We start from the raw sequence: 23,876 nt of genomic DNA, 5'->3' as shown, positions 1-23,876 counted from the left end.
AGATATTTTCACGCGAACCTTTACTTGACACGATTTTCGTGTCAAGTAAAAGGGTTAAAAAATCGAAGATTGACAGAATATTTCGGATATTTTCATGCAAACCTTTACTTGATGACGGAATATTTCGGATATTTTCATGCGAACCTTTACTTGACACGATTTTCGTGTCAAGTAATATAAAGTATTACTTGACACTTTTCACGTATTAAGTATAATAAGCTCTTACTTGACATTTTTTTCGTGTCAAGTAAAAGGGTTAAAAAATGGGAGATTAATGGAACATTTCGGATATTTGATAGGCCTCCAATTATATGTCGCTCATCATCTACTTCTACTAAGCGATCGTGTAGCCGAGCTAAGTGATCGTGTAGCATTTGGTAGGCGATCTGTAACATTTGGTAGGGGACCATATAGAAACTGGTAAGCGATCTTGTAGTTCCGGGTAAGCGATCGCAGGGTGTTTGTGGGCGATCCTCTAGTGTTACTCAACGATCGTAGCATTTGGTAGGCGATTGTATAGAAACTGGTAAGCGATCGTGTAATGTTTTGTAAGCGATCGTATAGTTTCAGATAAGCGATCGTGGGGTGTTTGTGGGTGATCATCTAATGTTACTCAGCGATCGTGTAGCAGAGCTCAGCGATTGTGTAGCATTTGGTAGGTGATCGTATAACATTTGGTAGGCGATTGTATAGAAACTGGTAAGCAGTCGTGTAATGTTTTGTAAGCGATTGTGTAGTTCCGGGTAAGCGATCGCGGGGTGTTTGTGGGCGATCGTCTAGTGTTACTCAGCGATCGTGTAGCTTTTGGTAGGCGATCGTATAGAAATTGGTAAGTGATCGTGTAATGTTTTGTAAACGATCATGTAGTTCAGGGTAAGCGATCGCGGGATGTTTGTGATCATCTAGTGTTACTCAGCGATCGTGTAGCAGAGCTAAGCGATCATGTAGAGACTTTATTTTTTACTCAGTGATCGTGTAGAGACTTTATTTTTCATTTCCCTCTCAAATTAAAAATTCTTTCTCTCCTCCTTTACTTTACTCAGCGATCGTGTAGAGACTTTATTTTTTGTTTTCCTCTCCCATTTTTATTTCCCTCTCAAATTTGGTTTCCCTCCTACCAAAATTATCAAATAAAATGATATTTCCCTCTCCCATTTTCATTTCCCTCTCTCAAATTAAAAACTCTTTCTCTCCTCCTTCACCATCTCACTCACGACCTTCCCCTTCCCCCAATTTTTTTTTCTTCTTTCGTGCGCTCGAGAGCCCTAGCCGTCGTCAGCCTTCATTCTCCCCTCGCCCCCGTTCGCGTCGCTGTTATTGAGTTTTTCATTCTGTCGTTTGCTCAGTCGCACCAGCCCTCTCTCCTTCGTCGTCTGCTCAGGTCCCTCGCCATCTGCTCAGCCACGGTAGCCGCCCAGCTATGCACGTCATTCACGAGTCTTCAGCCCCGCCCAGATTTGTAGCCAATGCCCCAACCGCTTCCGTTGCTTCAGTCATGCCCAGATTTTGTAGCTGTATGCTTCCGTCGCTCCATCGCTTCAGTCCCGCCTAGATCTATAGCTGAACGCCCCCAACTGCTTCCGTCGTCAATTTGGTCCAGCCAAATTTGCTTGTTGTCGTCGAGGTCGTCCACGTCTTCGTTGAGGTCTAGCTCTGTAATAGATTTTTTTTTTAATATATATATATATATATGAAAGATTTTAAAATTTCTTAAGAATGAAAAAGAAAAATGATTTTAAAATTTCTTAAGAATGAAAAAAAAAAAAAAAAAAAGACATTTTGAGATATCTTAAAGTTTAGGTAAATTTCACACTTATTTTCTTGCCAACTTCGTGGTTGTCACTGGACCGCTTTAAATACGCAGGGAACTCTCTGTTTCATCTTCATCACTTCATCTTCAACCACCATTTCCAATTCTCTCTCTCTTTCTCTCTCTCTTGTTCGCTTTCAATGGCTCAGACTACGCTGAATCATACCCAGACAGTCTCCGGTTGGGCAGCCCATGATTCTTCCGGCAAGATCACTCCATATACTTTCAAACGCAGGTGCGTGAACAGAGCCTTCTTTTTTCTGATCTCTGTTTCTGTTTGTTTTTTCAATGGATGTCTAATCTGATCGATTTCTCCAGAGAAAACGGCCCCGAGGACGTGACCATAGATATTTTGTACTGTGGAATATGCCATACCGATGTTCACTACGCCAAAAACGAGTGGGGTATCACCATGTATCCCGTTGTTCCCGGGTACTATAGTACACCCTCTGCTTTTTCTTCTCTGTCATTTTCTCAAACATTTCGTCTACTACTTCGAACTTGCTAGCCTTTCAGTTTATTAATGTCATTTCTTAAGGAAGAGCAAAATCTTTACCTCCATTATTCCTAGATCTGCCCATGAGTGAAAGATTGAATTAACTATAACACAGCCACTTAACCTTTTGAATATAATGAAAATTTAGATCTAAAAAGATCAAACAACTCATATTCTGATATTCTCCATGTTGTTACTTCCTCTTCAGGCATGAGATGACAGGGGTAATCACGAAAGTAGGAAGCAACGTGAAGAAGTTCAAAATAGGGGACAAAGTGGGGGTTGGTTGTATAGCGGCTTCGTGTTTGAACTGTGAATTCTGCCAAGATTCCCAAGAAAACTACTGCGAAAATTTGCAGTTTACATACAACGGAATCTTCTGGGATGGAAGCATAACTTACGGCGGATACTCCAAGATGTTTGTTTCAGATCAAAGGTGAGTTCATTGTACATATAACCACAACCCATTTTTCTCGTAGATAAGGTGTTCGTGAAAATCTCTGAATGAAAAAAAAACATACATCTATATAGATACGTTGTGCACATACCGGAGAGCCTACCAATGGACGCAGCGGCCCCGTTGCTGTGCGCCGGAATAACAGTGTTCACGCCGATGAAAGACCTGGGTTTGATCGATTCGGCGAGGAAGAAAGTGGGAGTGGTGGGGCTTGGAGGGCTGGGGCACATAGCAGTGAAATTTGCGAAGGCGTTTGGGCATCATGTGACTGTGATCAGCACCTCTGCTTCAAAGGAACAAGAAGCTAAAGAACGGCTTGGGGCTGACGAGTTCATAGCCAGTAAAGATCCTCAGCAAATGCAGGTTTTTTTTTTGTGTTCTTGAATTTGATGATTCTTGCAGTGATGAACGATTGTGAAGATAAAATAATTTATGGGTTTTGTTTGTTTGTTTGTTGTGAGTGACAGAGTTATAAGAGGACGCTTGATTTTGTAATCGACACAGTGTCGGCTCAGCATTGCATTGGACCAATTTTGGAACTGCTAAAAGTGAATGGGACATTGTCCATTGTGGGAGCTCCAGAAAAGCCCATCCAATTGCCTTCTTTTCCTTTAATATTTGGTATTCCAAAATTCCAGCCCTTCTACTCTTGGATTCAACGGTCAACTCAAGTTTCAATACTTAAATAAGTTATACTAAATATTTTCAAACTTAATTTTTTTTTTTAACCATATATGGGGTGTGGGGTATTGAACGAATAAACTCGAAGTCATCGTAGATACCTGATAACAGTTCGGTTATATTTACTTTAGCTCCAATTTACTTTTCTTCTTATATATATTTTATAAGGTTCTACTTTTCTTTAAGGGATTATACCTATCTTTACGTATCTCATTAACTTGTCAAATCATATTTTAACGGTTTAAATTCTTCTTAACTCTTTTTTGAGCTATTTCAAATGAGAGTGATGTATTCTTGGAACGTACTCAAGTATTGCTCTTTTCTTTTTGGTCAAATTATAAGTTTTAATCCCAAAATTTTGAAATTTGTGTCTATGTACCCTTTGATCTTTCAAAAGTATCTAAAAGATTCTTGATTTTAATTTAATTTTGTATCTTATATGTCTCTAGTATATTATTAAAACTTTTTAAAAATTAATTTTTCCATTAAATACAAATTTGGATTGTATATAATGACACCTAAATTTTTAATTTTTAGTCGATTAAGTCCATGAATTTTAAAAATATATATCAAATGGATTAAGGAACTATTAGAAAAAAAAATCAAGGATTTATTGGACACATAAATGAAAGCTTAAGGACATATTTGACATTTTCTAAAGTTTAGAAACATACTGAAGATAAAATTACAAGTTTAGGATCTAATTAGACTTTTTTTAAAAAAATTTATGGATCAAATAGACACAAACTTCAAAATTCAAGAATTATTCATGTAATTTAACCTTTTATTTAAGGTAGGATTAAATCTTTTTTTTTTCTTTTTTTGGAGAGAATGATAATGCTTGAATTGAATGGACTTTTATGTGATGGATTCTTAGTCTATATTGATAATAACAAGATTAATATATAAAGTAATAAAATCATGTAGAACTAGTATAGAATTTGTGTTTGATGTTAATTACATACATCATATGAAAGAGAGAAAATTGAGGTTTAAAAAACCCTTGAAAATTGGCAGGGAAGAGGACAGTGAAGGGAAGCATAATAGGTGGAATACAAGAGACACAAGAGATGATGGATTTGTGTGGAAAGCACAACATTACAAGTGATATTGAAGTGATTGAACCACAAGACATCAACCATGCCATGGAACGCCTTATCAAAAGCGATGTTCGATACCGATTTGTCATTGACATTGCCCAAAACAAATCCAAACTTTAATCACACAATTTGATCCATTTGGATTTGATGTTTATGATCATTTGTTGCATCATCTAATGGTTATAACAGAGGTTGGCAGTTGTGTTACATTGTGTATTTGTTCCTTTTTCAATGTTAAGAGCTTATGTGCTGCTTTTCAAGGCCTTCACTTGTTTGTTTGAGCAATTCTATTTTCAAACAGTTAAGTTTTTGTTTGATCAGATTTTGTCTTTTATCGTATAAGGGGAAAAAAAAACAAAAAACAAAAAGTGAGGATCCCGTCTCAAAAATATGACAGACGATATGAGTTGTTCTTATTTTCGGTTGTTTTTAATTTTGAGAGAATCTCACTCTCATTGTCAAGTAATATTGAAATGACTAAGCTACAAGACATCAACCATGTAATGAAACACCTTCTAAAAAACGATGTATGATACCGAATTATCATTGACATTGCATAAACCAAACCCAATTATTTACACCAAAATTTGTTCCATTTGGATCTTATGTTTACGACCATTTGTTGCATCAATGGTTATCAGATTGACTAATGTTATATTATGTACTTGTTATTTTTCAATATTAACAACCTTTATGTTACTTGTCTTCACTTGCTTGTTTGAATAATTCTATTTTCAAAAGTAGAGTAGATTCATTGTGTTTTTCCAAGGAAGAAAAAATGTGAGAATTCTATATCGAAAAGATGAGATCTTAGAATCTTTATAAAATACGTAAGTTACTCTTTTCATCACCAATTGATTTGAGGATGAAATTTCATAGTTATCTAATATAGTGTCAAAAATCACAAAATTAAAATGTGTATTTATTTAAAGAAAATAAAGTTTAAAATCAAGTTATGAACAGAATTTTCCCAGAGTGTTAAGTCCATAAAATAAATTTACATTTCATTCAATAAATCATCTACTTTAAATACAATCAAATCAGAATGGAAATGGTCCATATTCAAACAATGTGCCCCATGTCCAATGTCATAGGTTTTTTTTCTTTTTCTTAAATAAATTAAAAAAAATATCTACCCATTTAATTTTTAGGACATGTTTGATAACCATTTTGCCTTTTGTTTTTATTTTTTAAAATTAAGCTCATGAACACTACATCTACCTTCAAATTTATTCCTTTGTTATCTAAATTTCACCAATGGTTTAAAAAACCAGCCAAATTTTGAAAACTAAAAAAAAATAGTTTTCAAAAAGTTTTTTTAAAAAAAAAATTGGTTAAGAATTCAACCATTGTACTTTAGAAAATGCACATCATTATAAGAAATGTAGATAAAATAAACCTAATTTTAAAAAACGAAAACAAAAAAACCAAATAGTTGGACCTTAATATCAGTTAAAAATAATAATTGAAAGATTATGGTTTCTGTCTCTCCTTCTTTAATTATTATTATTTATTTAACCAGAGTTGTTTTGTGTGATGTTTTTAAGGTGTGCCATTATATGGTTGTAAGAATCCAGATTTAAAATGTAATTATTATTTAATTTGGTGGTCCTAAAGTTTTTTAACGTTACATTGAATGCCCAACAATCTTCTCCGGAGACAATATTTCCTGATAGGATGGTTAGGTTTGGGGCATTTCCACTTTTTGAATAACCTTTTTTTGGTCAATAAATATTTTCAACCTATCATTATATATCAATACCCTAAGGACTATTTGGTATAGATGTCTAAGAATAAGATATTTAGAAATAAGATATATGAGAATAAAAAATGATTGTGTTTGATTGTACATGAAAATATTATCATAATTTTGTGAACAAAAATTGTGTTTGTGTTTAATTTATGAAATTAAACATGAAAATCTTATTATGATTGTAATAGATTAATAATTTAAAGAATAAAGAATATTCAATATATCAATAAAAAATTAATTAATTATGAATCAATAATAATTTTAATTATAAATATTTGAAGATTGAATGATTTATAATTTAAATTAGTTAGTTGATGTATTTAATGACGTTATACTAATTATAATCTAACACTTAATCATTTTTATTATTAATTAACTTCAACATTTGTAATTTTACTTTTAATTAAATAATATAAGAAAATATATTTTGATGGACAATATATAATATAAAATGTGAATAAAATAAGATAAAAATATGATATATTAATAAATAATACTAAAAAGTATCTTGTAAATATGATATGTTAATAATGAATGGAGTTTGGTTTCAATTAACATAATATTGAGATTTTTTTTAATGAATTAATTCAGATAATTTGTTAGAAATCTGTTTTAAAATCTTTAATATACGGCATTCACGCACATACGACTTCTTTAAATGTCGATTAACATAGTAATAGAGAAAACTTTTAGTTTTCATTAACAAGTGTGGTTTTCATCTTTTCATCTTTTTATATTCTTCTATTTTTCTTTATTTACTTAAAAAGAATTAAGTGATAATTTTTTTTTATTACATTGGTCAAATTTTGAGAGAATTATAATCTTATTTAGGTGATTTTGACTTAGCTTTAGTGAAATAATTATAAATGATGAAGGTTCTGAATTGATGTAATTATTAGTTTTAAATTTTATTTAATGTCCTCAAAATTTAGGATTGTACCTTGATTTCTTCCTTAACATTCAATTAATCAGCATCATCTCTTCTCCAATTGGGTATATAAAAAAAAAAAAAAAAAAAAAAAAAAAAAAAAACAGAAATTGATTAAAAATGAAATTGCTATTTTTTTTCCTTTTCTTTTTTCTTTGTTTCTAAACAATATAAATTTATATAATTTTGCCAAAGTAAGCATAATTCTCTAACCTCATTCCTAACCAAAAGGTCAAATATTTGAATCTTCAGAAGAAAAGGATACTTTCAAATATCAAAATCTTTCGAAGAAAATGATGCTTTCAAATATTTGAATCTTCCAAAGAAAATGATACTTTCTTTTATATATAGCAAATCAAAGAGTTCAATGTTCATTTGGTGAGAAAATGTTTTGCAAAGAATTTGAAGTTTCATATAAACCTCCAAACAAATAGGCTTCACCCAACATAGGAATGACTATTCTCCCTTTGGGTTTTTTTCTTTATTCTTGAAATTCTTGAACATCCTGATAAAACAAAATAGCATTCCATATGCTTATCGAAGATAATTATCCAAAATAAACAACTTTTCAACCATACCATTCAAAAGTCATTAAAAATAATAATGATAATTTGAACATTATAACATAAACATTATAACATATTCTCAAATATTAGTATGTCGGAAGTAGTTTTTAAAAGGGTCATAATCACTCGAAAAATGCTTTTAATAATTTAAAATCAAGTTTATTAGTATAAAAAAAAGTACGTTTAGAAGTGTAAAATTAAACATTGAGTTAATTTTGAGTGATTAAAGTTGTGTTTCAAAATGATTTTAAGGATGACAAAAGTGATTCTCTACCATCTCAAAATCACTCTCAAAGATGAAAAATTACTATATGCATTCCTCTCCCCTTCGTTAAGTAAGACCAAGTAGTTGCAGCTATGTTTCAGGTTATTCAATCTATTGAGTTGACTTTTCTTTTTTCTATGCTTACTACCGAAAAAGACTACCTCTTAGATTAGTGGATCAGACGCAACTCATGACCTCAGACTATTCTAAGGAGTTGGATCTTTCAATCCAATTAAAGAAAGATGCAAGATAAAGGAGAAGTATGCCGAAAGAAAAATCCCACTCTCTTGCATTCACCCTCTACACAAGCATTTCTTGTCCCGATAGGGAAAGATCCCGACATGACCCATCACCATGGGAAAAATGAATGCCCCTAGGCCCTAGTTTTACAAGTTCAAAGGAGAGTTTGAAAATGAACACCCCTAGACCCTAGTTTTACAAGTTCAAGCAAGAGTTTGAAATGATATTTCCTTGTTCAAATAATCAAAGTTGATTTTGAAAATCCTATTAAAAAGAAAAAAAAATGTAGTCTCACGAGTAGTTTTTAAAACTATTTACGAAAACGAAAACAAGGTACTTTTGAAATAAATTAGGAAAAATGTGCAATATTTTTATCTTTTATGAATTGAATCTCTTCACCTCAAAATCTGTATCACCACAAAATAAAACTAACAGAAGTTTGCTTAGAGTTGAGGTTTAACGGTTTAACCGTTAACGTTTTTTACTTTTATAAATAAACTTGGTGCTTGTGGCAATAATATGCCAGCTTGGAATGGTGGTAAGGGTGTTGCCATTATTTTTAGGACTTCTTGCAGATTTAATTAAATAAGTTTAAAAAATTAACCCTGGAGCTCAAATTTCAGTTCACGTGATATACTTGATACATCTGATACACTTGATACAATATTAATATATGCTTGATATACTTGATACATTATTGATAGACATATGATATACTTTTGAAAATGACTAGTTATATGAGTGTTTTAAAAAAAATCATAGAAATGATTTTTTTAAAAAAATTCTCTAATTATTCCAAACACGCCAAAAATTTCAAAATGAGTATACTAAACGGAATGTTAATGAGTTTTAGGTTAAATCTCCCAGATTTATTGTATATTTGTACTTAAAAAGGAAAGAAACAACATTATTTTAAAAAGAAAAAAAGGATAAAAAAATGTAGCAAACACAAAAATTAAAGTGAGTATATAAAAAATACAAAAAATATACAAATCAATGAGAGAATATAGTGACATACTTTAAATTTGGTATATTAATTATCTGATATACTAAAAAATGTGAGTTTACTAAATGGACAAAATTGGAATCCAAAATTAAATAAAAATTTAAATTTGAGAATTTTGTCGTATTTACAATTCTCCATATGTCACCTTTAATTATGCATTTTGGATTTATCACTCATTTCAAATTTCCTTATTTTTTATCTGACCTGAGCAAGACCAACACCCGATTTTCCTTTTTTTTTTTTTTACATTATTATTTTTTAAAATGTCAATCTTAAATATTAATAATTATCACTTTATTATAAGTAAAAAAAAAAAAACTATAATTTGCACATCATTTTTAAAATATATTTTAAATATTAAGATAATAACTATTTTAATTTTAAAAGGTTTGGTTTAACATGTGGAGTCGTAGAATTAAAGCTCTTGACATTTTAATTAACATTATATTCCTTCTATAAAGAAAAATATTTGTTTAAGTATAAAATATAAAATATTTATTATTAAGTATTTAGATTATAGTTTTAACTTATACTAAAAAAATCAATTTTAATAATAATATTATTATATAAAAATGATAAAGTGTATCAATATATTAGTTATAGTTTTCTTTAATAATTGTGGTTTTTTTAAAAAAAAAAACTTTATTTTAAAAAATTTTATTAATTATTTGTCAAATAAAAGACAATACAACTAGAAAAAAATAATGGATAAAGTTGGTTTTTATTTATTATTTTTGTATAATTTTAATCATATTAAGAATTTCATAATAGTAAAAATACAATAACCTTTCAATTGTCCACAGTTATTTTACTTGTCTTAATATTATTATAGCGTTAATATATAAGCCATTTAATATTTTTTTTTTATATGTAACATTATGAGTAATTCTTATTTAATTTAAACTAGTTCCGTTGTAACTTACTTAGAAAGATAGTTAAATTATAATTTAAATACTAAACTAACACATGTAATTCTTTTATTATTTACAAAAAAAATAACTATTCCTCTTTTTTTTTTTTTTTTTTTTGAGTTTTTTTTGTTCTTATAGCAAAGTGGTATAATTATTAATATTTAAGATTGACATTTTAAAAAAAAAAAAGTAAAAGAATAAAAAGAAAAAAAATAAAGTCCGGGCATTGGTCTTGAACCCAGGTGGGATAAAAATAATGGTAATATCTTATTGCCTCTAATGCAATTTACTTATATAAGTAAAAAAAGTTAAACCATTCAACGTCAAGAAGTTAGTAGCACAAATTTGGAGATCAATACAGAAGACAACTATTGCACCCTTTTCCTAATTTATTGCAAACGTAGCCTTTTTTTCTAAATAGTTTTCAAAACTATCCAAGTATTCTAATTAACCCTTGCAATGAGCTGCTCTCTTAACAATTGCTTGTTATTTTCATCCAAAACAAGAGATTTCACCTACTTCAGAGTAGAGGAACCTCATGCTTTGTCTCAAAAAAAGAGGGGGAAGAAAAGTATGGGCATACTCTAATCTACTAATTGTACATCGTCAGAAATTAAGAATACATACTTTAAAAAAATGAATGTTAACAACTGGTTTAAGTTTTATCATATTTCATCAACTTTCTTATTTTATATTCTGTTTTAACCCTTGTACTATGAATCAAATATCTTATTTTAGTCCTCAAACTTTCATAAAACACTTTATTTTGGTCATTTTAGTCAAAGTTTTATACTATATCTAATAAAAATCTTGAATATAAGGCTACATGATGATGATGCCGTATGAGACTTTTGCTAACTTAAGTGCTGAAATTAAGTAGCAAGGACCAAAGACTTCTTATAAAGTTCAACTACCAAAACTTGAAGACATAAGGATTGAAAGTTCAAAGATGAAAATATGATTTAAACTTACTATACCTGATAAGTCGTATTAAATCACATAATGCCAGGCGAGGTAAATATATAGTTCTCAAGCTTACCAGAATTGGGTGAATTATTATCACTCAGCAGTCGGTTAAAATATGCTGCGAGATGAACCTAGCGGGTTAAAAAGAACAGATGGAGGAAGCATCAATTGAAGAAATCTATGACTTACTTGTTTCTGTATGCGGATGAATGACTCAGTTAAGCTCTCTCAATCTTTTGTATTCTTCAAGGCTCAGCAATGACTCCTTCACTTTCAGCCAATCTGCTGCTTTTGGCATAACAATAGCAATGTACCCTTCTCTGTGAGCCTGTAATAATATAAATACTCATCATTTGAACATTTCAGAATCTTGTTTTTATTTTTTCCCCCTTGAGGTAAGTGAATTGAAAAACAACACTAAAGATGACTGACTGACCCAATCTTGTTTTCATAGCATAAAGTTATAAATAAGAAAGGAGGACATAAATTTTTCCCTCCTTATTTGCATTCATATAATTTCATATAATATAATCATCGTGACAATAATAAAAAGAAAATCAATCTTCCTCTAAAAGCTCGTGGGAAACTTGCCAATTGAGCATTAGTTGGAAATTTCAACAGCAGTCGCTTTTTGTGTCTGTGTTAGTGCAATAAAATGGAAAAGTCTAAGAAGGGAACTCATCTATCCACACACTATAGGGAAGTAACACTGTAAAATTTCATTCAGCCAATCTAATACAGTAAATCTGCTACTATATCAGCATTATCTTCCATATGTGAGCTTTAAATCTTTAAAACAAATATCGTGAAAGAATCCGAGTATACTCGAGGACCCTCTCAATCTTGAGACCACACTCAACCTCTAATTTACTCACCAAACTTCCCTAACAAACTACTTAACTAATTACTAATATACTCTTACTATCCCTCTAATATCATTCCTATCATATTGGTAATGTAGCATGCTCACAGGAATGCGGAACAACCACACTTTCGCAAACTACAGTATCAGCAATTAATATTCTAAAATCCCAAATGGCCGTTAAATTAAAAGGTCATCCTCACCACAGTATTGAGCAACTCTGGCTGCTTCATTAAGCGATCATTTACTTCCAATAGGGAACCTTTAACAGAACACCTAACAATAGTATAAAAGATCTGAGTTACGATTGAAGAGAAGCTAACGGGCACGTCATTATCCGAAATTGATGAAAAGCATAAAGTTCCAACCTGACAATATAAGAGGCATCTTTGGTGCAGACTTTACATAGAGCAGAATTGGGCTCAAAGAATTGCGCATTCTGCAAAATAACACTAGTGACTTCAGCACAGAAAATAAAATCCCAGTATCCAGATTCACAAACAGGACAGGAGTTAGAATTCGAAGTTTGAGGTGTAAAAAATTGTAAAAATAATTTTAGAAGAAGTTTGGCTATCATATATGTAAAACCTCCGGATGCCATTTCTTTTATGGTACATCAAAATTCTACTGAAAAGCAACCTCCATTATGACAAAAGAACTCCACGAGACAAGGCTGGTTCTAAAACATATACTGTCTGTGATATGATGAATTATGATATAATTCACAAATAATCATATAGGAAATTGACATAACCTTCTATCTAGTGATGATACTTTCATAAAATCCAAAGGCAACATAACTCACACAGGCTAAATCAGCACCTTAACAGTAAGCGAGGTTATATCACAATGTATATATGTCAGTTTCTAGGAGTGATTCTGAAATGATTAAAATCACTCTTGTCAATCTCAAAATCTCCAAACATAATGATTAAAATCACTCTCGTCAATCTCAAAATCTCTCCAACATACTTTTATTCACTCAAAATCGATTTCGATGATATGAAAATGACATTTAGAAGTGTAAATCAAATATTAAATTAGTTTTCAGTGGTCAAAGGAATATTTTGAAGTAAGTTTCAACGTAACAAAAGTGATTTTTAAATATTTAACTGTTTCAGAATCACTTCCAGACATGCGCTAAATCACAACACTAGTAACGCAAACCAGTTAGCAAGTCCGCGTTTACCATTTCTATACCTTCTTGCGTTTGCCAGTGACTTTAAAGCTGCTGCGATCGGATTTCCCTACATTGAAATCAACGGCTGTGACCCCGCCACTGTCTTTGAATGCAATATGCGTAGCAGCCAAGCCGATCACACACAATCTAGAATAAGAAAAACAAGGCAAAATAGTAAATACAATGAGCAGGAAATTGTTCCTCGGATAAACTAAAAGAGATACCAAAATTTTACCCGTTAGCGTGGCGGTAAACGTACTGATCATGACCTTCCTTTATAAAATCTGGAAATCAGATGACCAATTAGTCAGAGTAATAGAAGGGTTTAGGGTTTAGTTAGAGCAATAAAACATCCATTATGAATTTGAAAAAGATATGGCGACAGTGAACGTGCCGGGAGCGAAATACGAGACGAAATTGGTCTCGACGGCGGAGGGAGGCGCGAGCGGAAGATCCCTAACATCGGGAATCAGAAGTTTACGTAACTCTTCATCTTGTTCATCTTCTTGGAATGATTTCGGTAGTGGTTCTGTCAGTTGTTGTAGTTCCTGCTCCTCCAGCGGCGGCGGTTGTGGGGAATTTTGAACCGTAACATGAACATTATTATTGGTTTCTCCATGCTCCATCGGAGATTATCAGAAGCCAACCGGAGGTGAATCGGAGAATTCCAAGTTTCCAACCGAAATTGCGTTGTTGCTTCACTTCCGTGGCGGAATTGCTGGCCCGGTATGGCTAATGCGAACGAAATGTTCGTCCTCTAAAGCCCAATGAACTCTTCTACCATTTCCAAATAGGCCCACGAGGATCGGTGTTCCTTATACAACTGTAGGGATTTTTTTTTTTTTTTTTTGGATTAACCGTATTAAAATAATTGCACATATAGAACAAAATATAGTAAAAGATTAAAAACCCACGTCTAGTCACCATTTTGCTCGCTTCTTTCCGATTTTTTCAAATTGAAAGTTATCACTAATAACTGCTATCAATTACTATCATTGATAGTTGCTATAAGTGTCAGCTTTCAATTTGAGAAATATTAATACTATCATGAAATATTAGCTTTTAATTTGCTATCAGTTATCAATGGATATCATTGATACAGTTTTATCAATTGGAATCAACCTTGAAATATTAACAATTAAGGTCATTAATGGCTATCAATGATACTTTTATAAGTAGTTATCAACATTGAAAGAAAACCAACAACTTTGAAAGATTGAGCTATATCAGTGATGGAAAACTAATAGTGGTTATTACTAATAGAGTTTCATAAATGACTATCAACTTTGAAAAAATAACACAGTAACTATCACTAATAATTTTCTATCATGGCTATCACTAATAGCAACTATCAGTCGATATCACTAATAGACTTTCATAAATTAGAATTAACCTTGAAATATTAACATTTAAAGCTAGCAATGATAGACTTCTATAACTAGTTATGAACTTTCAAAGAAACTCAATATATAGACACTTAAACGCTTGATATCACTAATATCACTCATATCGTGGTTATCAGTGATAGTTTATTTCACTGATAACATCACTAATAAGATGCTAACAGTAATCTTACTGATATCATGTTATCAATGATCTCATTGATATCATGCTATTAGTGATAGCTCTTTATCACCGATAACATGCTATCATTGATATGCTAGCTTCTATCAATGATAGCGACTGACCATCTTATTGTCCCTTTTTGTAACAACTCGACTCCCTAGAACTCAAGCTAGGCTGTTAATCCAAGCATTGAACACTTTTGGAAAACCATAATCCCTCCTATAACATAAATTACAATTTTTAATTTAGCACCCCTGGCCCAAACATAATAAATCCAATGCTTCCAACTTATTCTTTGGGGTCTAATTGAATTTAAACAAATTACATAAGGTCCCCAAATTAAACTTACCAAAGTTGTGGCTTGGCTCGAAGTCAATTCCAAAGCTCGATTTGTTTGCCCAACCTGAAAATACATCAAAACCAAAGTTTAATAACAAGGGCTTCAACGATTACCCTTAATCCAAGAAGGGGCCAAGGTACTAAAACTCACCAAAATCTACCAAGGTCAAACCTTTGCAACCTCGCTCAACACGCTTCGAATCTTCAAACTCCGCTACAATCCGAATATATGGACCAAATATAATGGTTTTTTTTAATCAAAACTAACCAAAAATCAAAGGGTATTTAGGATTTTGCAAAGAAACCCACCAAATTACCAAACCTTACCCAAAACAAGGGTTTCGGCCAAAATGGATGTCTAAACAGTGCATGTGGGCTGAATGGCCGTTGAACAATGACCCAAAAACAAAAGTGGAACAGATTTGCGCTGAAAACAGGTTTGACGGCGTGGCTGGGGAAGCTCCGACTCAGATTTGGCGGCTGGAGATCAGCGCAAGGGCTCTGCTTAGGTTTGACGTGCACGGTGCTCGAACGGTTGGAGACTAACCTGGCGGCGCAACTGTGTGGGTTCGTACAAGCAGATGAGCTGCTGGGCAAAGGGAGAGGCACGACACTCCTGCGGCTTAATGCAGTTGGGCGAAGCGGTGCGAACGAAGGTGAGGGCTGACAGATTCGAGCGGCGACGCGGGGGGTGAGCGGCAGTTGGGCTTACAGGGAGAGGGTTTTTTGGGGGGGGGGGGGGGGGGTCGTGCTTGGGAGTTTTCTTTTTTAATATTGTGATTAGGAAAACAATTTAGGGAAATATAGTGGTTTTGAAACTATTTAGAAGTCTAGGGTTGTTTTGGAGATTTCGAGGCGGAGATTTTATTTAAAATATTTTGTCGAGGATTCAACCCTTGACCTATCGAAAATTAAAGAAGAGATCGAGGGTTTGACCCTCGACTTAAAGGAAATTGAGAAGAGGACAAGGGTTCAACCCTCAACCTGTCGAAAACTAAAGAAGATCTGTAAGGGCAGGAGAAAATTTAAAAGAACCCTCAACCTCTGGAAAATTATAGAACAAACCCTCGACCTAAAGGAAATTAAAGAATCGTTTAGTAATTATATACATGATTGCACACAATCGTTTAGTAAAATTACTATACAATCGTTTAGTATAACGTAACAATAGGTGCAAACTTCCAGAAAGAACAAGTGAACTATGAACAACTTCTTTATTAGGCGATAGGAATCAAACAAGATTAATCGGTCGCTTACGAGATGCTAAACGATCGTTTACAATCTCTCCATTATGGCTTAATATGACTAAACGATCGCTTACTAAATCCTCTGCGATCAGCTACAAACTCCTAACGATCTCTTAACTATTACTATACACGACCACCTTCTCAGAACCTATACGATCGCATACCTTTTACTATATGATCGTATACCAAGTGCTACACGATCGTTGAGCTTTACTATACGATCGCCTAGTGGAAGTAGATGATGAGCAGCATGCTGTGATAAACTCTTCGCGACAGCGTCTTCCAAACTCTCACTCTCGAGAGCTCTCTTTCCCTCCTACACGATCGCTTAGCTATTACAATTAGATGATCGTCTTCACAAAACCTATACGATCGCCTACCTTTTACTATACAATCGTGTTCCAAGTGCTACACGATTGCTAATCTTTACTACACGATTGCTAAGCTATACTACACGATCGCCTAGTGGCAATACACGATGAGCGGCACGCTGCGATGGCCTCTCGAGATCTCTCTTTTCCTACTACACGATCGCCCACAAACTCCTACACGATCGCTTAGCTATTACAATTAGACAATGGCCTTCCCAAAACCTATACGATCGCCTACCTTTTACTATATAATCGTGTACCAAGTGCTACACGATCGCTAAGTTTTACTACACGCTCGCCTAGTGGAAATACACGATGAGCGGCACGCTGCGATGGCCACTCGAGAGCTCTCTTTCCTTACTACACGATCGCCCACAAACTTCTACATGATCGCTTAGCTATTACAATTAGACGATGACCTTTTCAAAACCTATACAATCGCCTACCTTTTACTATACGATCGTGTACCAAGTGCTACACGATTACTAAGCTTTACTATACGATCACTGAACTATACTACACGCTCTCCTAGTGGAAGTACACGATGAGCGGCACGCTGCGATGACCTCTCGAGAGCTCTCTTTCCTTACTACACGATCGCCCACAAACTCCTACACAATCTCTTAGCTATTACAATTAGATGATCACCTTCTCAAAACCTATACGATCGCCTACCTTTCACTATACGATCGTATATCAAATGCTACACGATCGCTAAGCTTTACTATACGATCACATAGTGGAAGCACACAATGAGCAGCATGCTGTGATGGCCTCTCGAGAACTCTCTTTCTTCACTACACGATCACCCATAAACTCCCACACGATCGCTTAGCTATTACAATTAGACGATCACCTTCTCAAAACCTATACAATCGTATACCAAATGCTACATGATCGCTAAGCTTTATTACACGATCGCATAGTGGAAGTACACGATGAGCGGCACGTTGTGATGGCCTCTCGAGAGCTCTCTTTCCCTACTACACGATCGCCCACAAACTCTTACACGATCGTTTAGCTACAAATGATGGGTGGAAATCTGTTTTCCGACAAATCAAATCATTTTGTTTACTTGATGTTCCTGCCACTATTAGTTAACCTCTATGATACGGGGCGGTATTCGTGGGGTGGACGAGCACGCAACAAGACTTGAGGTTCATAAGATAGTTGGGCCTCTCATACTTTTGCAACATGTTAATGACGCTCAGTTAGCTGGACGAGCCTACGGTTCTCGGTATGTTATTTTAATTCAGTTTAATTTTTATATCACTGATCTAATTAATAGATTCTAAATTATCAATTTAAAAAATTTAGGTGGAGAGACAAATTTTGTGTGACTAGGACAACCACACATGTAGTCAGCCAGTACAAATACATGTTTGATCTGCTTCAACCTGATCAGGTACATTACACTGAACCTAATTGATTATTTTTATATACATTTTTATTGTATTTGTCTTTAATGTTTTCCAATATAATATTTTGTATTTTAGGTTATTTGGGAACCGTACAAAATTATTATGCATACTTTGTCCAATTTCTGTACGAATGGTCAAAAAATATGGCAGATGATGAGTCCTCTCATTTGTTTTCACATTGGTGAGTGGCATCTTCCTGACAGGGTGATGAGACAATTCAGTTTTCAGCAGGACGTCCCATCGCCTTGTAATACTGAACCCCTACTGCATGATATCGACTTAAGGACTGTAAATTGGTCTGAAAAAGTTGCACATTTGGTAGTGCAATGGCAATATCGTGCAAGGTTTATTACAATAGGGGTTTCTATTGAATAGTTTGACAGGGATGTCACTTAAGACTACATTCATTGGTATAATAATATCACAAGGTGCTACGTCACTCGTCCGAGAGCAGTTGTGGGTCATCTGGTAAATGAATGAATATTATCTAATTATTTTTAATTTAAATTTATTTTAAATATTATCTAATTGTTTTATAATTCACAGAGATCGAACAATAGTAGACTCTGTGATGTTACAAATAATCCGAACCAGGTTCTTGCTATATGTAGTGACAACTAAAGCTATATGGAGGAGATACATTATATGTATGGTATACCTATTGTTCCTCCACTAACTCCTAGACGTAGAGGACCTGTACGGGAAGAAGATAAGTTTGATGAGATTGCCCATAATGTGGAAGAGTTGCCCCCTGTGAGGCAGACGCAGAGTCAAACTGATTATGTTAGTTCGATGATGATGGTTCAGGACATTATGACTCAGAGGCTGGACCTTCGTCTTCATACGTGCATGGACATGGTCGGGGTCGTGGAGAGCATAATGAATATCTATATCATGAAGTGCCTGCAGAGGTACCAGAGCAACATAAAAAAGAACCAGAGCAACATCAAGAAGAACAATAGCAACCTCAAATTCAAAGTCGATGACGATAACCAGCTCGAAATCGACGATGTCCGCCTTATGGGACACGTTGATTTTTGTAATTATTTTTATATAAATGAGATGTTTTAATTTATACTTTTTAATTTTTATGAGATATTATTTTTTTAATTTGTTCTTTTTAGAGTTTAAATTAAATAATAAAATATTTTTAGAAATTGTTTTTATAAAATGAAAAATTATAAAAATAAAAAATAAAAAAACAAAGGTTGAATGTCGAAAATTCGACCTAGATGGGTCGAATTTTCAACACTCGATGTATTGGAAATTATTTTTTTTAAAAAAAAAAAAAAGTTAAAGGTCAAGTGTTGAAAATTTGACCTAGTTAGGTCTAGGTCGAATTTTCAACCTTCGACCTATTAAAAAAACAATATTTTTATAAATTATTTTCAAGACTACTATATTATTTTAATTTTTCCGTCATGTTTGCACGGGAGAGAGGGGGAGGAAGAGATTTTTAAAATAAAATTTTATTTGATTTGATTTTATTTGATTTTATTCTTTCCTTCTAGACACACAACTATAAATGTATATATATTTGTCTTCCTCTTCAAAACCAAATTCTAAAATTAAAAGTCAATTCTCCAATTTAAATTAAATCTTTGATATTGACATAAATGTCAAATTAATGCGACGTGAAAATCAAAATTTTTCCTTTAAACAACTAAATCTAAAAATTAACAAAATGTCCTCAACTAATACAAAATTCATAAATTCAAATTTACGAACGTACGGGTTGTTACACTTTCATCCTTTACAGACATTTGTATGGCCCCTTTTCTTTTCGATACCTCTCAATGGTGTTGGAGTTAATGCCCTAAGTCTCGTGAGTCCTGTAGTTTGTAATTATAATATATAAACATTATATTTATTTAATAAAATATGAGATATTTTATTCAATATTTAATGGCATTAACCCACAAACCAATAAACTAACCTCCAAGGTTATCTTATGTAGCTTAAACATGTATGTAGAGATATATAAGTGTATCGATAACCTAAATGATCTGTAGTAGATGGATTGTTGGGATTGGTGTCCTAATTCTCCTGGAGTCTTGTTGTTTGTAATGTTACACATTGTTTTATGAATAAATAATTGTTATTTCATTCTAACATTTACTCATATCCAATAAACAAAGCTCCGTGGTTATCTTATGTAAACTTAAGCATGTATATTTGATATACAAGTGGATCACGCCTTAAGTGATAATCTAAATAGGTCTGTAGTATAAGGATTAAGGTGGGATACCTGATCTTAGTGGCACTACAGATACGGCCTGCTTTGTAGAGGTTTGCAAATGTTGTAAACTACTACAGATGGTAGATTCTGACCATTCATGTGGAGACATGCGAGCAGGGGTGTCCTATACAAAGATTTTGTATAAGACTGGACTACGAGATAACTAGACTCTATATATAATGCCATTGATACTGGAGACTTACATCTCACCTAAACGACCATAGGTGACACAACCTCAATCCAGAGTGTTTTGGGAACTCCTGCCTTTGAGGACGGTCCTTTGATTAGTATGGGTGAGAGTGGCCAGATTGCCAACTCAACATGCCTACCTTTTTGGGCACTTGTTTGATTTAGGAGCTGGGAACTCAATACATAAGATAGAATTCACTCCTTCCCTGAAGCAGAGATAAGTAGAGAGATTGCTCCCTTAAAGGCTGATTTTGAGGCTTGAACATAGTGGCCACAACTTCTTTTTGGAAGCGAGGACTCGGTCATAGTAGGACTATGACTTATGTTCATTAGAGGATTAAGTAGTATTTAAGAAGTTAGATGTAACTACAAAGGCATAACGGTTATTGCCCGAGCTATACTTATGAGCGATCTGTGAAGGGTTGTCGCACTTTTGATTGGTTAAGATGGACACATAATATATCTGTGGTAAGAAGAGTTCACCTGTTGGTCTTTAGTAGAGTGTCTGACAGTTAATAGATGGTAGATCCCGTAACTAAAGAGTTTAGTTAGTTATTCACGTACTGTTGGAGCTTCGAGCTACAGGTCCATAAGGTCCCCTTGGTAGCTCAATGAATTTAAGTTGAGGATCAATTCTTGGTGTTAATTTGAAATGTTCAAATTGACAAGAGGTAATTCAATTATATATGATATGATCGGTATGGTGTATGAGATACATCTAGTGGATGATTAATGTAAATGAGATTTAGATTAAGTACCATAGAATAGAAAAAGAGTTATGGTTTATATGTTTCATGAGATGAAATATCAAAACTATAGGTTATAAATATAGTATGATAAGTTGATTATCATTTATATTTATAATAATATTAATTATTGGATAATTTTCTCTTTTTCTCTAATAACCAATTGAGTGGGAGGTTATTGGTGGTTTCATGGTAACCCTGAGATAAAAAGAAATTTTTTTTTCCTAATTTGAGTAAGCAAAGATTTGAGATTTCCAATCTCGGAAAATTCTCACGGGGAAGTTGTCAGGTAAATAAGATTTACTAAGCGACAACTTGGATGAGCTAAGCGAATGTGGAGTGTTCTTAGGCGATAGAAACTCAGCTAAACGATGAGCTAAACGATCGCATAGCTTTTCCTAAATAATTGGGCATCGACCTATACGATAGGTTCTTCCATCTCCCATTTGCTCAATCGTTTACACGATTGTGATTTCTCCGTTTTTTTGCCTCAAACCAAGTTCACATAGAGCCCACCCTTTGGATTCTCACACCGAGAATACCAAGGTAACCTTCTTAGTGGTGTCATACTCAACTCGACACAAGGTTCTATTAAGGTCGTTCGTGGTGTTCGAGGTGTTCGTGATCTTGGTGATTGCTTAGTTCGAGTGCGCGGTGTTCATGTAGTGTAGCGATCGTGTTGGACGAGCGTTCGTGTGTTGCTGTGATCGAACGTTCGTGATCAAGGAGCTTGAAGATGAGTCTGCAAAAGTGTGTTACTCTTGTCCTTGATCTTTTGTATAGCATGCTGTAATATCTATATTTTAGCATAACTATATATTTCAGTTTGTGATTGTAATTGTAAAGTTCATATACGATTGTAATTTGGAATGATCCTTCTACTGCTCATGGAAATCCTCGTGTTCGATTTCCTTCAATTGATATCAGAGCCAGGTTGTTCTGATATTCTAAATTTCAATTTTGTTTTGAACTTCTTTTGCAGTCGTGGTAGATTGTCTGCATTTGTTTAATTGTTAAATGCATTTGTGGATGGAGTTGATGAATGTTTTCGGGTTTAATTGCCTTTGGTTAAAGCTTTCTTCAATTACAAAGTGTTAATTTATAAGGGTCCCTGTGTTTTTTGGGCATAATTAACATGTTATTGAGTCTGTAATTCAAAGAGTTTGAGTTAGTCAAGTCGTTCGTGATGAAGTTTCGAAGCATGGAGACGCGGTTCTCAACGAGGAAGAAGACCAAGAGTTGGTCATATCGTGTAGCCTAAGGTAAACGATAGTTGGGATTTATCTAAGTGATCGTTAGGGTTGGCAAAATTCCCCGCGGGGACTCACCCTGATCAGGGTGGGGAATCCCCGGTTTGACAGGGGATAGGGTCAAATCAGAGAAAATTTTTAGAGCCCTGTCCGGGGATGGGGACAGTATCCTTGCCTCGACCCCGGCCCCGATTTGATATATTTTATATAATTTTATAAATATATATTTATTAATATATAACATAATTTATTATATATATGTTTATAATGTATATGTTGGATTGGAGCCCAATTAACTATCCAAATTCTAATTCAAGTCCAAGAAGCAAGCCCAAATTTAAATAACTAAAAAAAAGTATAATTGAAAAGGCCAAGCCCGTAGGGGATCCTCATGGGGAAACGGGGAATGGGCCCCGCGGGGACCACGTTTCCCAGACGAGAAATCCCGCCCCCATCCTTGCCTTCAAATGGTGGGACGGGGCAGGGATGGGGAGAATTTCCCCCACAGGGTCGGGGACGGGGATGCCCGGCCCGGCCCATTGCCAACCTTAGCGATCGTGTAGATCTTTCTATAAGATCGTGTAGAATTTACTAAACGATAAGGTAAATCGTTTACTCTATTGCGTAGCATTGGTTGCCTGATCGCGTAGCGCTGGTAGATGATCGTAATGGGAGCATGTAATGCTTACCGTTTAGTAAAGGTGCGCGTTAGACGATCGTGTAGTTAGGTTGCTTCATCATTTAGTTACTACCTACACGATCACGCGGTATACGATACTAAGGCGTTCACTAAACAATTGTTTAGGCGATGGTGTTTGCCGTATCGTAGTCGTTTAGACGATCGCGTAAGGCTGGCATTTTGCGGAGCGCGCTAGGCGATTGCGTACCTCAGGCTTCATCGCTTAGTAAAAGGTACACAATCGTTGCTAAACGATCATTTAGCTCTAGGAACATTGGTAAATGATAGAGCAAATTGTTTGTTCTCTCGTGTGTTGACGATCATGGGGATTTGGTACACAATGGTTGGAGACGGCGTTGCTTCTCCTGGAGCGGTTCAAGACCCGGTTCTCCTGTTTAAACCGGAGACTCTTTGGTTTTGTAATAGTTAGCTTTAATTTTTTGTGGATTTGAGACAATTCTACCCGGTTCATCAACATTTGTTTATTATACATGTGATGTATAGTGCTTATATGGCAAAGTGTTTGACATATATTTTAAAAACCCACCTTAGATTGTGCAATCATTTATGTATCATGTATTATAAATGTTATATTCTGGCATGAAGAA

At 34.1% G+C, this 23,876-nt stretch overlaps 2 protein-coding genes across 4 annotated transcripts; one reads left to right on the top strand and one right to left on the bottom strand.

The window, feature by feature from the left end:
- The first annotated feature begins 1,847 nt into the window (after positions 1 to 1,847).
- Positions 1,848 to 4,829, top strand: LOC120087207 (probable cinnamyl alcohol dehydrogenase 6). The gene is made up of 6 exons (XM_039044117.1): positions 1,848 to 2,045; positions 2,129 to 2,242; positions 2,515 to 2,742; positions 2,838 to 3,126; positions 3,231 to 3,384; positions 4,462 to 4,829. The coding sequence occupies exons 1-6, from the start codon at positions 1,951 to 1,953 to the stop codon at positions 4,662 to 4,664; spliced, it is 1,083 nt and encodes a 360-aa protein (XP_038900045.1). The 5' UTR covers positions 1,848 to 1,950; the 3' UTR covers positions 4,665 to 4,829.
- A 2,705-nt stretch (positions 4,830 to 7,534) lies between these two features.
- LOC120084416 (protein Abitram) lies at positions 7,535 to 15,854 on the bottom strand. 3 transcript variants are annotated; one of them, XM_039040194.1, is made up of 10 exons: positions 15,454 to 15,854; positions 15,278 to 15,340; positions 15,137 to 15,190; positions 13,616 to 14,044; positions 13,457 to 13,505; positions 13,242 to 13,368; positions 12,410 to 12,480; positions 12,245 to 12,317; positions 11,369 to 11,507; positions 7,535 to 7,730 (listed from the first exon to the last, which is right to left on the bottom strand). In XM_039040194.1, exons 4-9 carry the CDS (start codon positions 13,845 to 13,847, stop codon positions 11,394 to 11,396), a joined length of 666 nt encoding a protein of 221 aa, XP_038896122.1. In that variant the 5' UTR covers positions 13,848 to 14,044; positions 15,137 to 15,190; positions 15,278 to 15,340; positions 15,454 to 15,854; the 3' UTR covers positions 7,535 to 7,730; positions 11,369 to 11,393. The 3 variants fall into 3 exon arrangements, with proteins under 3 accessions (XP_038896122.1, XP_038896121.1, XP_038896120.1); XM_039040193.1 differs by lacking the exon at positions 7,535 to 7,730 and adding an exon at positions 11,063 to 11,297 and having other exon boundaries at positions 15,454 to 15,853; XM_039040192.1 differs by lacking the exon at positions 7,535 to 7,730 and having other exon boundaries at positions 11,063 to 11,507; positions 15,454 to 15,853.
- Between the last annotated feature and the right edge of the window lie 8,022 nt (positions 15,855 to 23,876).

Source organism: Benincasa hispida, chromosome 9, assembly GCF_009727055.1.
Source record: "Benincasa hispida cultivar B227 chromosome 9, ASM972705v1, whole genome shotgun sequence".
Classification (NCBI taxonomy): Eukaryota; Viridiplantae; Streptophyta; class Magnoliopsida; order Cucurbitales; family Cucurbitaceae; genus Benincasa; species Benincasa hispida.
The sequence above is the reverse complement of the archived record's forward strand: the minus strand, read 5'-3'. Positions and strand labels throughout refer to the sequence as shown.

What these genes read in the sequence shown, in the direction of transcription:
- LOC120084416 (XM_039040194.1), bottom strand. Translation starts at nt 13,847, where the DNA reads ATGGAGCATGGAGAAACCAATAATAATGTTCATGTTACGGTTCAAAAT. An exon ending in CGTCTCGTATTTCGCTCCCG is followed by an intron (nt 13,506 to 13,615) that starts GCACGTTCACTG and finishes TCTGATTTCCAG; the next exon opens with ATTTTATAAAGGAAGGTCAT. An exon ending in TCACTGGCAAACGCAAGAAG is followed by an intron (nt 12,481 to 13,241) that starts GTATAGAAATGG and finishes GTTATTTTGCAG; the next exon opens with AATGCGCAATTCTTTGAGCC.
- LOC120087207 (XM_039044117.1), top strand. Translation starts at nt 1,951, where the DNA reads ATGGCTCAGACTACGCTGAATCATACCCAGACAGTCTCCGGTTGGGCA. An exon ending in CCATATACTTTCAAACGCAG is followed by an intron (nt 2,046 to 2,128) that starts GTGCGTGAACAG and finishes CGATTTCTCCAG; the next exon opens with AGAAAACGGCCCCGAGGACG. An exon ending in ATGTTTGTTTCAGATCAAAG is followed by an intron (nt 2,743 to 2,837) that starts GTGAGTTCATTG and finishes ACATCTATATAG; the next exon opens with ATACGTTGTGCACATACCGG.